Here is a 15,544-nt window from a genome sequence, read left to right on the forward strand (position 1 = left end):
GCCGGTGTCCTGCAGGTTTTAGATCGCACCCTGGGTCAACACACCTGAACCACATGATTAGGAGAACCTCTGGAGAACTGCAGGAGCTAATTTAGCCTTTAAATCAGCTGTGTTGGTTCAAGGACACCGGCCCCGAGCCTGGAGTTGCCCACCCCAGGTTTAGTGGAACAACTGCACGCGTTCAGTTCTCGTGAGTTTAACAGACGTTAAACGCTGACGCGTGCACGAGGACCCACCGAGAGCTGCTGCGTGCTCGCGCGTAAAAACAAAGGTTTAATCTGCAGTAATTCTAGAGAAGCCACGGAAAGCTCGTGTCCTGCTGCCAAGACGAACCTTTTAGTTTCTTTTCAGCTTCTTTGTAATCAGATGAATTCATGTTTCATATCGAGCAGGTTAGATTATGGTAACACGTCACTGGCTCCCAGTCCTGCACAGTCACCTTTTAAAATGGTTTCCATCAGCTCAAAGCTCTCAGCGGCTTGTTCTCCGAGTACGCCACCAGAACCCGGACACACCTGTCGGCCACCAGCTGCTGGTCTTTGTGCCCAGATCAGATCTCAGAGCTGAGGATGCTTCTAGTTACTGTGGTGCTGTTCTTGGCACACACTTCCTGCTGACCTGAGGTCAGTTAGAGAAACTGTTGTAGCTGTGACCAACCAACACCACCTGTACTGAAACGAGATGGCTGTAAACATGCTGTTAAAAACTTTATAAAGCACTATTTCTTAAATCCAGCTTCACACACAGTCAGTTCTAGAGAGCAGGGCTCCATGATGCAAATGAGCCTTTATACACAAGGTGTTTCACGTGCAGTCTAACAGCTGCAGAGCTGCAGTTTTATGTTTTTGTACTGTTACAGGTGCTGACGTGTAATAACAGCCAAACTGACCTCGCAGGGAGGAAGTAAAGTTTCACAGCCGATGAGCGAGTCCAGCTGTCAGTGAGCTGTTTGATTTATAACACGAGACACAAGCCGAGCTTTGCGCCGACGCTCGTCTGACGGACAAAGACGAGGACCGCTCTGTTTCCTGAATAAATGCCAGAGTCCTGTGACGAGTCGTCCCAAACGCGTCGCAGACGTTTGATTTTAAAGTGCTGATGAAAAGTTTGGGCGGAGCTGACGTTAAAAGATGCAACCCGCTGAGGGGTCAGGTGACCCAGCCCAAAATACCAACCTGAAATAATGTTTCAGTATAGTATAATAGTATAATAGTGTTTGATGTGGGCGTGTCAGCTGATGGTTGACGGTCTCCTGACAGATGTTCTCGTCTGATGTTTCAGGAATGGCGTCTCTGTGGAGTCTGAGACCGGCACTGACGTCGCTGATTCAAGGTGTGTGTCAGACATCAGGTGAACAAGCGCCGACTTTATTTCAGTGTTTAACCATAAACCCCTCCCTCTGCAGCGTCCCAGCACGCCTCTGCATGGACCGCCCCCCTCCTGTCCAGGACCATGGCCACGCTCAACCAGATGCATCGCCAAGGGAAGCCCAAAGTCCCTCCCAAAGCCGTTGGAGCCACGTTTGGCCGCCCCCAGCTGAAGGCGGTCATCCTGAAGACGATGATCCGAAAGCCCAAGAAGCCCAACTCCGCCAACAGGAAGTGCGCCCGCGTGCGGCTGTCCAACGGGAAGGAGGCGGTGGTGTTCATTCCCGGGGAGGGGCACAACCTGCAGGAGCACAACGTGGTGCTTGTGCAGGGGGGTCGGACACAGGACTTGCCCGGGGTCAAACTCACCGTGGTGCGGGGCAAATATGACTGCGCTCACGTGGTGAAGAAGAAGCAGTAGACTGACTGTGGGGGGAGGGGTGCAAGGTGTGTGTGGTGACCTCCTGCCAGCGGCGGCGACGGTCCTGAGCTTCACTCAGCTCCATGTTTGTGATGATCTGCTGTCAGTGTCCAGAATTAAAGACACTTCCTGTTCATCCTAAAAAAACCCCACACTGTTGTTGTTGTCGTCACTTCAGTTTGAGTTGGTGTTTGTTTACAGGACGTGTCGAGGTCACATTTCAGAGGGAAGTCCCTAAAAAACAGGCAGCGCCGCCTTTCACAGAGGCAGCCTCGCCGCCGTGTTGCATATTTGATGAAGAGATGAATAAGCTCAAATATTCAGTTTGCCTTCATGTGGGAGGAATAAAATAAAGGCCTTGGCTTGACCTGTGTGATAACCTGTCCATGAGTTCCAGGTGAGTAACCTCCAGGTTGTTGCAGTCTCACCCGCAGAGTTCACAGGTGACTGTGAAGCTGCTGCAGATGTTGGTGAGGCTGAGGTGAAGTATGATGACGTAGATGGAAACATCTGGCTCCTTTTGTGTCACCTCAAGTGTGCGTGAGCGCACGCGGACGCCCGCCTCTCGCTGCAGTGTTGTTGTAGTTCACCTTCCGGCCAGCGGCGGCAGCACTGTTGGGTTCAGTTGGGACTCACCTGCTGTCTGGCTCTTCATTTTTTTAAAAACATTCTCCGGTTTTCAGTTCTCCTGGAGTCGGTGTGAGTGCTGCTGACAGACAGGTGAGAGCTCCATCCGTACACCTGCAGGTTAGCTCGCCAAAGGCGGCTGTGAAGCCTTTAAACCGGCGCTCCGCCTCCATCACAGCTAATTAGCGTTAGCATGCGCTAGCCGCACTCACAGCTAAGCATCAGCCGCTCTGCTGTCAGGGATGCTCCTGTAACACCGTCGGGTTTAGATCCTTTTTCGGGCGTTTCTTTGCCCATTCTGTACGGACGAGTGTGTTTGAAGCTCCGGGCTTCTCTCTGAACGCTTTACGTTAACATAGCGGGCTAGCTCCTAGGCTAGCTGATGGGCTAGCTGGCTGTCCGTTTGATGCTCCGAGTTAAAGCACCAAAAACCATCAGCGTGAGCTCCGAGCTGCTGTCTGTGTGATCAGGAAGCTCCGAACACACACTTTAATGCTCACCGTGCGGTAAAGGAAGAAGAAACAGACAGTGAGAGCAGACAAAGACACACAGCGCTGTGCAAAAGTCTTGAGCCACCTCTCATTTCTTTATGTTCTGTGATGAAAACGTGAAATATGTGCAAACACTGAACCACTCGGGCAGCTTCCTCCAGCAGCTCTCCAGCCTGCTGCTTTGGATGTTTCTGCCGGTTGTTCTGTTCCCTGTCAGGATGATCCCACACTGCTTCAGGGGTCCGGGCTCTGGGGAGGCCCATCCATGACTTATGGTGTTCCACAGTGACGGTCCCACACCTGGGGCTCAGGTGGGGCACAGAACAAGAGAAGAGGGCAATTTCTAATTTATTTGGAGCACAAACAAAATTAATTGAACATTTAAAAATAAAACGTACAAATGGATTTCAAACATACTGTTCATGTGGACAATACACATTTGAACAAAGTTTACTTTTTGTATGAAAGATATTTTTGTTGGTTTGTATTTATTTTGTTATAAAGTGACTTTTTAATAGCATGAAGCTTAAAGGTACATTCACATTTTCTGTTCAGTCTCTTTCGTCCTGTAGCGCTGGCACAGTGTCCTGTAACGTTATAATAACAGTGTTCTTACAAACGCACCGATGTGTTTCTTTATCTCAGCTCCCTGTGACCAACAGAGCGCAGCATGCGGTACCCGCGGAGTCGAGCTCGGCTTCCCGTGTCGTTTTGCCGTCGACTGTGCGGCAGCATCACGTTGCTCACGACTGTTCAGTACTTAATCCCACAATTGATCTGAGTCTAAAACTGCCTGTGGCGATCCACTGCATGTGTTTCTATCCAGATGTGCTTTCACTGCGTTGGCAGGTGCTGCCAATCAGATGTTTCTAGATGTTCCTGCATGGTGGATCAAACTCTGATGATCATACTTGATCAGTTTGATCAAAGCTCTCCAACGCTGGCTGACATGCAGCTGAAACCAGGACAGAGCCTCCACCATGTCTCACAGATGGCTGCAGACTCACTTTTGGACCTCCTGACCACCTCGCACATACTGACCATGATTTGAACAGATAAAGGTTAAATTCTCCTTGTTTCCCTTCTGTTGGAGAAGTGGCCCCCAGTAGGGTAGCGGTCTGTGGGGAGGAGGCGTCCAGTGATACGTGGAGAGGTCCGGAGGATGATGAAGTTAAGCTGAGTGATGCTGTGTGCAAATGGAGAGGAGGCGGGGCTGCGGTGTATCGATCTAGCTGATTCAAAGCGACCGATCAGTGAAACATCCGTCAGCGTGGCGCGCCGAGGCTTCTTTTCAGGTCACGAGGACAGAGGAATGAGAGAAGACTCCTGATGATGGTGAGCCACGCTGGCTCATCGGTGTGTCATCAGGACAGAGTGGTGTCGCAGACGCTGACGAACGTTTAAGGTTGATTAATGTTTGCTTCTGTCTCAGTGTGAGGATTCACTCCAGCCGGGCGACGGCGGCTTCATGCGGCTCATCTCAGAGGAAACCAACCAGGCTTCAGGTACGTCTGCACACTAACACTCTGTGGTGCTTTCATTGTGAGCAGGAAGCTTGTGAACAATTGTTTATTGGTCGGAGCGAATGTGGTTCAGGGACCGGAAGGTCGCTGGTTCAATCCCCAGCTCTCTCTGTCCTGGTCCTTGTGTCCTTGGGCAAGACTCTTCACCTACCGCCTACTGGTGGTGGTCAGAGGGGCTGATGGTGCGATATGGCAGCCTCTGTCAGTCTGCCCCAGGGCAGCTGTGGCTGCAGCTGTAGCTGCCTCCACCAGTGTGTGAATGTGAGAGTGAGTGAATAGTGGGATTGTAAAGCGCTTTGAGGGTCTCGAAAAGCTCTATATAAATGCAATTATTATTATTATTATTATTTCAGAAGCCTGAAGGAGACGCATCAACACTGAGGAGGAGGAGAGCATGAGGAGATGAATGGAGTGAAGGAGGAGCCTGAGGAAACAGGAGAGGACTGTCAGCAGCTCCCTGCTCAAGGTTAGGGACCCTCGTTGGGTTATTTTAGTGTCAGAGCGGAGTTACGGGGGGAGCGCTGATATCAGGCCAAGGCTGGATCCAACAGCTCTGCAGGTATCAGCAACAGGCTGCAGGAGGAGCGTCTGCCCAGCGTCCTCCTCTACCGCTGCTCTTCTGATTGGTTTTCACGTGATTCATATTGAAAGTTGAAATCCTTTAAAACGTGATTTCTCTTTCTCCCCTTCTTTCCCCCAGTCAAGTCTGTCCCGCATTCAGTAAGTGAAAATAAAATAAACAATAAAAGGTGAATCAAATGGACCATTACGGCAAGGCTGGGATGGTCAGTTTGGTAAAGTAAATCCGTTGGGCATCTTTCTTTGCCTTTAGACAATAATTCTGATGCAAAAGAGCCAAACGGGACAGGCCAAAAAAAAGAAAAAAAAAGAAAATAGGAAACAAAATTGAGCTACTACTTTTCTATAGCAAATAGAAAAATATGCAAGACATTGTGTCCACCTGACTAGTCTATGTTCATTTAAGGGGGATTTGAAATACTAAGTTGATCCCACAAAACTTTAAAATATATCTTTATACATTTTTTTATTCCTCCCAGTTTGCAGATTATGCAACCCCACTTTGTGCCCTTCAACTGCCACAGCAATGTCAGTGTCATTACTGTAAAAGGACATTTTAAAAGCATGTGTAATATTCTTCTGATACATTCTTTCTAGGGTGTGCATAATATTACACGGCTCTTTGCGAGTACAATTACATGGCACTGCCTGGGACTGCGCCATATGAAATGAGAATGATTATGGCCAGTCTGAGTGGTTATGTTGGGGAAAGAACAGCGGGACTGTAACCTTCAGCACTAGGCATTGCTTATCTCTTCTACACACTGGGGAAAATGTGCTAATATAATTACTTTATAAGTATAAAGTATCCATGCTAAGATAATCCCAGTGGTCTCATCACTGTCCTCACCCATTACTATCTTCACATTTCATTCAACAGTCAAAGGTTAGATTTAAAAAATAAACACTCCAACATCAAAAAATAAATAAATAAAAATAATAAAATAAAACGTGATTTTAATGATCATTTATGTGTTTGTGTCCTGCAGGGGCGGGGCTCGATCCAGGTGTGCAGAGTCTCTCTGTACCAGATGAACCGGCTTCAGACAGCGCTCACCGGTCAAAGCGCCGCCACCGGTGCTCGGTATGCGGCCGGGAGTTTTCGCGTCCCTCCCGCCTGGTCGATCACATGACCGCCCACACGGGCGAGAAGCCGTACAGCTGCTCGCTGTGCAGCAAACGCTTCACAAAGAAGATAAACGTGGCGGTCCACCAGCGGGTTCACACCGGAGAGAAGCCGTATTCCTGCCCCGACTGCGGTGTCAGCTACGCCCAGCTCAGCTGCCTGCGGCGTCACCGGCTCGGCCACGCCGCAGAGAAACCCCACTGCTGCTCGGTGTGCGGGAGAGGATTCGTCCAGCGGCGCCACCTCGTCCAGCACGAGCGCACTCACACTGGAGAAAGGCCGTTCCTCTGCTCGCTGTGCCCCAAGAGCTTCGCCTCCAGGACGGGGCTCGTCGACCACCAGAAAACCCACACGGGACAGAACCTGTACTCCTGCTCCGTCTGCGAGAAGGTTTTCTCCACGGCGTCGTCCTTCAGGGATCACGTGAGGCTGCACACGGGGCAGCAGCCGCACCCCTGCTCGCTGTGCGGCAAGAGCTTCAACAGGCCGGGTCTGCTGAGGAAACACCTGCAGAAGCACGCCGAGCAGATCCAGGTGGTCAAAGTCGAAGGTGTCGACGGAGAGGTGAGTGTTACACAGGTGTGGTCACATGACTGCTGGAAGAGTGTGAAAGGAGGGATTGGTCTGTGTGAACAGTTTCCTTAGACGTGTCACATTTTCCTTTTGTGTCGTGACTTAAAGTAGGCGAGAGGCTCGCTGTGATTGGCTGTTTCTGGCTCACGCGCCGCTCCTCGCAGTTTCTGTCTGTCATAAGCAATAAAATCAGGTTCAAGCTCAATGAACTGAAGCTTAAATTCACTTAGTTTCACTTAGTGTCACGCTTTGCCCTGACCTCCTCCAACTTCACACTGAAATCCTGGGAAAAGAGGCGGGAATTCATTTGGACCAGTCAAGCAGAATTCAGGACTCGGACGGATAACAGGAGAAACACCAAGTCCGAAGTTCTGTTTGGAGGTGGAGCTCACAGCGATCCAATTCAGTTTTAAAGCTCCAAAGGTTCTTTATATTGTACAGTAGACCCTACAACAATACATACAGAGAAAACCCAACAATCATATGACCCCCTATGAGCAGCACTTTGGCGACAGTGGGAAGGAAAAAGTCCCTTTTAACAGGAAGAAACCTCGGACAGAATCAGGCTCAGGGAGGGGCGGGGCCATCTGCTGTGATTGGTTGGGGAGAGAGAAGGAAGACTGACGTTCTCTGAGGAAACATCAGACAGTGAAGTCGAACAGTAACGTGTCCCCCCACAGCTGGAGAACCAGATGTTGAACACCAGGTGTTAACCTGACAGCAGAGCGCTGGGACAGGGTCCCCTCTGCTCTCCTGGTTCCTCTCAGGGATCATTTTGTCTCTTCAACTCCAGGTCGGACTCATTATCGTAGTCGACGCCCTTCTGACCCCCGAGTCTGCGATTTGATTCTCAGGTCTTTATTTTAAGACACAACGTGTCGCCACAGAGGGCGAGATATCGGGTGTCTCGTCTGCACTCAGACAGACATTATCAGCATTACCTGTTTATTCTCTGCTTTCTCTTCCCGAGCCTGGTTCTGTCTTCCTCCTTGTAAAGATGTAAAGCTGCTGCTGTGAGTTGGTTTGAGCTAAAAGTTGAAGCTTCAGGTTGTTCTCCGTCTGTCTGAAACTCAGGGGGAGATGAATCTTCACTGCTTCCTGTGTCAGAAGGACTTCTTGTCTGTGGAGAAGCTGCTGCAGCACCGGCAGCTCCACCAGAGGGCGCAGCAGTTCACCTGTGGCGTCTGCGGCCGAGAGTTCGGCCGAGCGTCGCGGCTGAAGGAGCACATGCGCTCTCACACCGGAGAGAGGCCGTACCAGTGCGACGTCTGCATGAAGCGCTTCTCTGTGCTCAGAGTGCTGAGGAAGCATCAGGAGATCCACGGCAGGGAAGAGTGCAGCACCGCCGCCGCTGACGACCAATCACAGCCTTCAGACCAGCCGGTGAGCAGTCAGCCTCGACTTCAGAAACATGCAGAAATTGGAAATAAGTGCAGAATGTAAGAGGATTATTTGACGTCCTCAATGGAGGACGTGTTTGAAATGTAGGAGCCGCAGGTTAGCTTCATAATCTGCTCACAGCTGATGCAGGTAAACTGACCTCAGATCTGCGCTCTGTTCCAGAAAACGGGTGAATCGCTCAGCGGGATGAAAGTGGAGAACGGGAACGCAGACTCGGCGACCGGTGAGAAACTCCAGCTCCTCGTTTCAGACTGGTCGGCCCGTTCGCGCTGCGGCAAAGCAGCTTTTCATTTCATGCCACACGTTATGTTCTCCACAGTTTAGCTGTCCGTCCTTTTAGTCTGTGAGAATCCACGGAGGCTTTTTCTCCTGAATGACTCCAGAGTGTAAACGTTATCCCTGAACATCCGTCACATCTCAGCTAACACCTTTCCTCGGCGCCGGTGTGCTGCTGTTGGATGTTGGCGTGCTCCTGCGTGTCCTACAGCAGATTAGCTGGCGAGGACTCGGGCGTTAGGCAGTGTGCTGAGATCGAGACTGAGCTGTGTGAGTGAATTTAGTGCGGCATGAACTGAGTGATGTTTGGAGAGAGCAGTGAGGTCTGAACAGCTGTGGAGGACGTTTGCAGAGGGTTGTCAGGTCCGGTGATTGTGAATAATTCTGCATCAGGGACCAAAATAAGAAAAAGGATGTGACATTTAAAGTGACTGAGCTTATTGTTGTGTTTTAGAAAGTGGAACAAGTTCCTCTCACACTGGTCAGCGTCACTCGGGTGGGCTGTGGCAGTGGGTAAATCTGTGTGGGTGGGAACAGGCTGAAGGAACCGTGGAGCTCAGGTTTACACTGAAGCGAGCTTTAACGATACGGCACCAGGTGACATGAACAGCTGAGTTACGCACGTCCTTCACTCCCTCTTCCTGTTCGTCCTCAGACGGGAGCACCGATACTCCGAAGGAAAGCTCCTCCCACAGCTGCCTCAGCTGTGGGAGGAGCTTCCCGGGGATGTCGGCTCTCTTGGAGCACGCCAAGGTCCACGACTCGGAGAAGCCGCACCGCTGCCCGGTATGCGCGAAGATCCTCAGCAGCGCGGCCACCCTGCGAGTGCACAGGAAGACCCACATGGCCGACAAGCCGCACGCCTGCAGCATCTGCCCCCGGAGCTTCCTGAAGCCCTGCCTGCTGCGCCAGCACATGAGGACCCACATCAGGGACGGGCTCATCGCCGACCCCGCCGACAAGGTGACGCCCAGACTTCAAACCTCTTTCATCTGAGCGTGCGTTTGACTGAAGGCGGGAGATAGAAACTGCACTCAGATCAGATTTTGTGCATCTTTCAGGTGTTCTGGTTCGACATGAAGATCGAGGGCGGGAAGGTGGAGCTGGGGATGAAGAAGAAGGAGGAGGTGGATGAAGGCGTGAATGAGCAGGTAAGAAAACAGCTGGTCTCAGGTGAACCTGTGTGCAGGTCTGAGGTGCAGAGCGAGGTCAGCACAGAACGCAGCAGCTGTAAATGAAAGGCCTCACCGACAGACGCTCCGGTCCTCTGTGTGAACCCGCGTGCTCGCCATTCACATCACGTCACACTGATTTTAAATTACTTCCATTTATCTGGAGACATAATCACGCTAACATTTAACTGTAGTTTGATTTCCTCCTGTCTTTGTCTACTTCTACAGACCTCCGTAGATGTTTTCACCGGAGTTGAGCCCTCTGTTAACAAACCCCGCCCCACTGAGGGGCGGGGCAACAGCGAGGAGCATAAAGAGCCAGACGTGAGCGGGCTGATAAACTCTGATGGTGAGGAAGAGGACTGGAGGCCAGCGCGCGGCAGTGAGTCTTCATCTTTAACTAATTAGTTATTGATTGTTCCCGACTGGCTCTGTGAGGGCAGCGGCAGTTTGGTTTTTTTCTAAATGATGATTGGATGGCTGCATGTTTGACCCTGAAACGCTGACTGCCCTCATAAAGCCTGCAGGCACTCTCCTCTGAGTTCTCTCTGATGTCTCTGACAGACCCTGACGGGCCCACAGACCCTGACGGGCCCACAGACCCTGACGGATCCACAGACCCTGACGGGCCCACAGTTCCTGATGTACCTTTACACCCTGATGGATCCTTAGATCGCGATGGGCCCACAAGTCCTCGCGGACCCTTGAATCCACAGGCCGACAGTGGGGCTGATGGGAAATCACGGCACTGCTGCCCCGTCTGCGGGCGCGACTGTTTCAAAGCGTCGGCGCTGCAGAAGCACCTGCGGATCCACTCGGGCGAGCGTCCCTTTCAGTGCCCCACCTGCAGGAAGAGCTTCATCCAGCACGTGCACATGACAGAGCACCAGAGGATCCACACGGGAGAGAGACCCTACACCTGCAGCATCTGCAGCAAGAGCTTCACCTTCTCCAGCGCGCTGCGCCGGCACCAGCGTCTGCACACCGACGCCCGGCCGTATCAGTGCCCCATCTGTCCCAAGACCTTCAAGCAGCGCAGCTCGCTCAAAGAGCACCAGCTGACGCACTCGGGCGTCCGCTACCAGTGCCCGCTGTGCAGCAAGAGCTTCAGCCGCGCCCTCGAGCTCACCTACCACGTGGACGTGCACTCGGAGGCTCGGCCGTACTTCTGCGACATCTGCCAGAAGAACCTGAGCGGAGCCCGAGTCTTCAGGAAGCACATGAAGAAGCACGAGCTGCAGCCAGCCGGGCTGAGGGAGGCCGGGACCTCCTCGACCAATGAGAGTCTCTGAAAGCGGTGAGAGAGGGAGGCCCGTGCTGGGAAAACCAGTGTGGACAAAAGTCAGCGAGTAACCAGTGAAACCAGTGTGAGTTCAGCCTCAGATATTAGAAGGACTTCAGAGGACGCGCTCAGTTAAATCTGTGTTAAAGGAAAGGTTCTGAGATGCTGTTAGCCCCGCCTCAGCTCACTTCCTGTTGCAGCTGTCATTACATTCCTGTCGTGGACGCAGTGAAGAAACAGGAAGAAGCATGAGCCTTCAGCCTGTATGCTAAGCTAGGCTAACAGCATCCCAAGTAACAGAACGAATCTCTGCCTCCAAACGAGCCACCGGTCCATGATCCGGCCGGCTGATTGGACCACACTGACCCTTTAACCAAAGTGCTTTTGGTGCCTGAACCACAGACGCGTGTCCGGATGTGACCCCTGAACTTTGCCGACAGCTTCTCATTTGGAGGTCACGTGTTTCAAACGAGAGGCGTGGTCACGAAGGGTTTTTCAAACTTTTAGTGCTCGTTGAATATTTGGTGCTACACATCAGCAGCCCTGGTTCTGATTTCATTTCTATAGAGGTAAAACAGCTGATACACGAAGGTCAAAGGTCAGCTACACAGAGGCCTTCGTGCTGTTGTAGAGTCTGAACTAAAAAACTGTCCCTGGACCAGTTTGTACACTTTTAAAGTCACCACGTCTTTAAAGCCTCTGAGCTCACCTGAACCTGAACCTGAGTTTGTTTCCGGAGCTCGAGCAGCTGCGTGTTCCTGCAGAACCACAGATTCCTCCACTACAACCAGGAAACACTAAAAGACGAGTGCTGAACGCTCCAACACTTCATCGCATCCTGAGGAAAGATCTGTGGAATTATGTCAACAACAGAAATATTCCCGTCACACGACTGATATTTTTCTACCAGCAGGTGGCAGTACGCCTCTATGAACTCTATGAAGTTTTATATCTACACTCACTGCCCACTTTATTAGGTACAGCTGCTGAGTTTACAGAGTACAGATCTCTGGAAGAAACTGCTCGGGTGGTGCCCCAGATCAGAGGAGAATGACCAAACTTATATAACTTATTATAACAAAGGTATGCAGAAGAGCGCCTCTGAGCACATCACACCCTGAAGCAGATGAGCTACAGAATATCTGCCACAACATCCAGGATCTCTCTGTCGGGAGGGCGTGATGGTTTCTTGGCACGTCCGTGACAAGTTCACCGTCCTCCAAACGCCTCCACAGTCACCACATGTCATGGATGCGGTCCACAGCTCTGCAGTAAGTCTGTGATGGTGTCACGTCAACACGGAGAGTCTCTGAGGAATGCTTCCAGAACCTCGTCGATGCTGGGAAGAAGAAACAGGGTCCAGTCCTGTACTGGCAAGGTGTAGCTAATAAAGTGGCTGCTGGGTATGATTTATCTTCTCTTGTTACAGCAGCTCAAGTTAAATACAACAACGTGTAACAGGGAGCTTAAATGAGTGGGATTATGTGGCGATCGTGGCTCAAGAGTTGGGAGTTCGCCTTGTAATCGGAAGGTTGCCGGTTCAAGCCCCGGCTCGGACAGACTCGGTCGTTGTGTCCTTGGGCGAGACACTTCAGCCGTTGCCTACTGGTGGTGGTCAGAGGGCCCGGTGGCGCCAGTGTCCGGCAGCCTCGCCTCTGTCAGTGCGCCCCAGGGTGGCTGTGGCTACAATGTAGCTGCCATCACCAGTGTGTGGATGGGTGGATGATTGTGTATAGTGTAAAGCGCTTTGGGGTCCTTACGGACTAGTAAAGCGTCATACAAATACAGGCCATTTACCATTATGTCCATGAATGAAACTGAAATCTCCGCCAGGTGAGAATACCTGTGAGAGTTTCTACGTCACGTCCAACAAACCTTTCACTTCCCCATGAGGGATTTTCCCACGAGTTGTAGATATTTCCTGTGTTTAAATGTTTCCATGTTCAGTCTGTGGGAAGCAGACAGGAATCTGAGGTGTCCCAGCATGGAGAGAGTTTATAATCTGAAACATTAAACTGAGACCTTCACAAACTGTTCGTGCATTTTATTATTTACATATCAAATGCATTTATGGGGTAAACGACCGCCGTCTCTGGGCTGTTCGGTGGTGTGCAGAGCACCACCTCTGATTCTTAGCTACATCTTCGCTCACCCCAACCGGCTGCAGCAGATGGCCCCGCCCCTCCCTGAGCCTGGTTCTGCTGGAGGTTTCTTCCTGTTAAAAATGAGTTTTTCCTTCCCACTGTCGCCAAAGTGCTGCTCACAGGGGGTCATATGATTGTTGGTGGTTGTTTCTGCTGATGCAGAGTTTTCACTCTACAGTACGAAGCACCTGGGAAGGAAAAACTCCCTTTGAGCAGGAAGAAACCGCCCAGCCTCAGGGAGGGGCGGGGCCATCTGCTGCGACCGGTTGGGGTGGGTTTAATGTGTAAGCACACTGTTTTTTTTTTCTTTTTGGCGTGCCGTTTTGGACTGTGGGGGTCCATCAGAGAGAGCTTCACCAGATTGGGCATTTGCCAAGAGGCCTGGTACCACTGGATGGCACCGGAATTAAACGATTCTGTAGCAAAGCAGTAGGAGGCCAGGATTGCTCCAAAGCACCAAAACAGGACAGCTCAGCGTGAAGAAGCCGCTCTCAGCTCTTTAAACGCTCCGACGCGTGAAAGCGCCGCCGAACGATTCTAGGACGAGGCGTGGTCTGTTCCACTCCTGATGTGTTTTGGTCATCTAGTGATGTCACGAACATAGATCATTCATGGCAGTGAGACACAAACAAACAAATACCACTGAAGCTCTTTCAGAGTAAAAGCTCTGCTGATCCTGCTGACTCGGCTCCTGTTCATCAGGCGCTGGCTCGTGTCTGTTGCTGTGAGCTTGGAAGAAGCCAAACACCTGCTCACAGAGCCTCACTGACGCCTCCAGGTGTCAGACACCTGCAGCACGGCCTTCAGGCTGCTCGCGTCAACACATCTGGAGATGTTCTGCATATTTTTAGTTCACTGGGTTTTTCCTGAAGTCATATTTATTTAGTTCTCTCTTAATTATGTCCCCCATCTATTTACTTACCATGTTAATTTCACTTCCTGTGTCTCTTCCTCACGTCACCACAGCTTGTGGAGGCCTGGTTACTGCCTGTTACTACAGTTCACAGTGCAGGAGCTAACAGCAGCTAACGTGGTTAACTCGACACGGTGCTGCATCTACTTTTAATTTCTTTTTATTGTTTCTAGCTTCACCTTTTCTTCAACTTCTTCCACAATAATTTTTTTCTACAAGCTGGAACAGCAACTAGGGGAGGGGCCTGTGTCATTAAGGACTCTGATTGGATATTCCAGGCCAACCCTGTGGGCTGGTAATTGGGCCTGCAGCCCGGCTCATCGGCCCAAAAGTGCGCTGGCCCAGGGGGAAGATGCTGTGTGTCCCAGATCAATTTTGTTTTTATAATTATTATTGAAGACATTGTTGAACATCTTTGAAAAGGGGGCAGCTCACAGTACAGAAGCACATGTGGCACAATCGAGCCGATCATGTCAGAGTGTGTCTGTGACGGTGGCGACCCGGGTAGTGAAGATTATTCGAACATTAAAGATTATTAATAACACAACGCAGATTAGTTTGCTTTGCAAATTCCATCAGTTGTATTTAACAGAAATGGATATATATCCTTTGTTTTTGTATCCTTATTTAACAGATTTTTGACGTCTTGGACTTTGAGTTCTTAATTCAAATTCATCGTCTTGATTTTATTTTTGTACATATTAAAAATGATAAGCAACATCTTTGCAGGAGGTCTCCTCTCTCCAGGAGCTCACTGCTGGTGGGGGAGAGGTGTAGGAGAGGTGGAGAATGAGCTCAACCTGGGTGTTTATTGTCTTGTGTAGTCTGAGAGATGATTGGATGATGGGTCGGGTGCAGTTTTCTCTGCAATGGGGTCGGGTGGGGCTGCCCGGGGTTATGTGGGGCTGGGCGGTGCCGCTGCCGGGTGCCCCAGATGGGCTCCGGATGGGCCTGGGCCCCCTGGCCTTGGTGGACTCCAGGGAGCGGGGGTGCCTACTGGGGTCAGCGGGGCAGCTGGCCCCGGGGAGGGGCCACTTCCCCTTCCTTTCTTCCCTCCCCATCCTCAGGTGCCTCCCTCTTCCCGCTCCACCACACCCACACACATGCAGGGCTTGGGGTGCAGGTGTGTCACTAGGGTGGGGCACTCCCCCTCTGTCCCCTTCTGGACGCCTGTGCCTCAATTTTATTCCGCAACCTAGACATCCACATTACTCACGCTCTCACATAACACCTACATATAGGGTCTTGGGGCTGGGCACGCTACACGGCATCCAGAGGATGGTCTGTGTATTCAAACCCACCTCTGGCGCCGGTGCCCACCTCTCAATTTGAAACACGTATAGACACTGAGGGTTTGGGGAGGAGCCATGCTGCTCTCTGGCAGGAAGCACCGTGACCAACGTTCCCTGTAATGTTTCATGTGTCTGAACACACAAACTCCCTGAGCGGACACTCGGACCACTGTGAGCGACAGCAGACGTGCACTGTGGTCACGCCAGCATCGAATCATCCAAGTTACATGTTTATTAAAATAATCAAATTACAGCATTAAAGGCTGGGGGGAGGTTTGTCTTTGTTCACAGGCTTTGTAGCGTTTTCCTTATCAAACGCAGTTTTTACCGTTTCTTCCTGCAGTAAATATAAACAAC

General features: G+C 51.1%; 3 protein-coding genes across 10 annotated transcripts in view; 2 read left to right on the forward strand and 1 right to left on the reverse strand.

Moving 5' to 3' along the window:
* mrps12 (mitochondrial ribosomal protein S12) overlaps window positions 1-1,935 on the forward strand; it is a 2,268-nt gene extending 333 nt beyond the window's left edge. For 2 of the 5 annotated variants that reach the window (XM_086312612.1, XM_086312613.1), the window contains exons 2-3: window positions 1,282-1,332; window positions 1,406-1,935. In XM_086312612.1, the coding sequence (XP_086168738.1) occupies window positions 1,284-1,332; window positions 1,406-1,788 (432 nt within the window). In that variant the 5' untranslated portion in view covers window positions 1,282-1,283 and the 3' untranslated portion in view covers window positions 1,789-1,935. Of the gene's footprint in view, window positions 191-241; window positions 1,153-1,281; window positions 1,333-1,405 lie in introns of those variants that run through there. The other 3 variants (XM_086312611.1, XM_086312614.1, XM_086312610.1) reach the window with 3 other exon arrangements.
* LOC147319831 (ectonucleotide pyrophosphatase/phosphodiesterase family member 7) overlaps window positions 1-3,039 on the reverse strand; it is an 11,769-nt gene extending 8,730 nt beyond the window's left edge. Inside the window, exon 1 of one of the 2 annotated variants that reach the window (XM_086312607.1) lies at window positions 1-3,039. This exon is cut by the window's left edge and continues 1,375 nt beyond it. The gene's annotated coding sequence lies outside the window, so the exon portion shown is untranslated. The other variant, XM_086312608.1, reaches the window with a different exon arrangement.
* Window positions 2,071-12,872, forward strand: LOC147319833 (uncharacterized). Of its 3 annotated transcripts, XM_086312605.1 has the most exons (11): window positions 2,071-2,508; window positions 4,003-4,241; window positions 4,339-4,411; window positions 4,783-4,895; window positions 5,998-6,698; window positions 7,782-8,090; window positions 8,271-8,331; window positions 9,040-9,347; window positions 9,446-9,535; window positions 9,785-9,938; window positions 10,121-12,872. In XM_086312605.1, the coding sequence occupies exons 4-11, from the start codon at window positions 4,832-4,834 to the stop codon at window positions 10,846-10,848; spliced, it is 2,415 nt and encodes an 804-aa protein (XP_086168731.1). In that variant the 5' UTR covers window positions 2,071-2,508; window positions 4,003-4,241; window positions 4,339-4,411; window positions 4,783-4,831; the 3' UTR covers window positions 10,849-12,872. The 3 variants fall into 3 exon arrangements, with proteins under 3 accessions (XP_086168731.1, XP_086168729.1, XP_086168730.1); XM_086312603.1 differs by lacking the exon at window positions 4,003-4,241; XM_086312604.1 differs by lacking the exon at window positions 2,071-2,508 and having other exon boundaries at window positions 2,517-4,241.
* The last annotated feature ends 2,672 nt before the right edge of the window (window positions 12,873-15,544 follow it).

Source organism: Aulonocara sp. 'chitande type north' Nkhata Bay, linkage group LG11 (assembly GCF_057382095.1).
Source record: "Aulonocara sp. 'chitande type north' Nkhata Bay isolate Kocher_YH1m ecotype deep benthic linkage group LG11, A_spYH_male_GT1.1, whole genome shotgun sequence".
NCBI classification, from domain to species: Eukaryota; Metazoa; Chordata; class Actinopteri; order Cichliformes; family Cichlidae; genus Aulonocara; species Aulonocara sp. 'chitande type north' Nkhata Bay.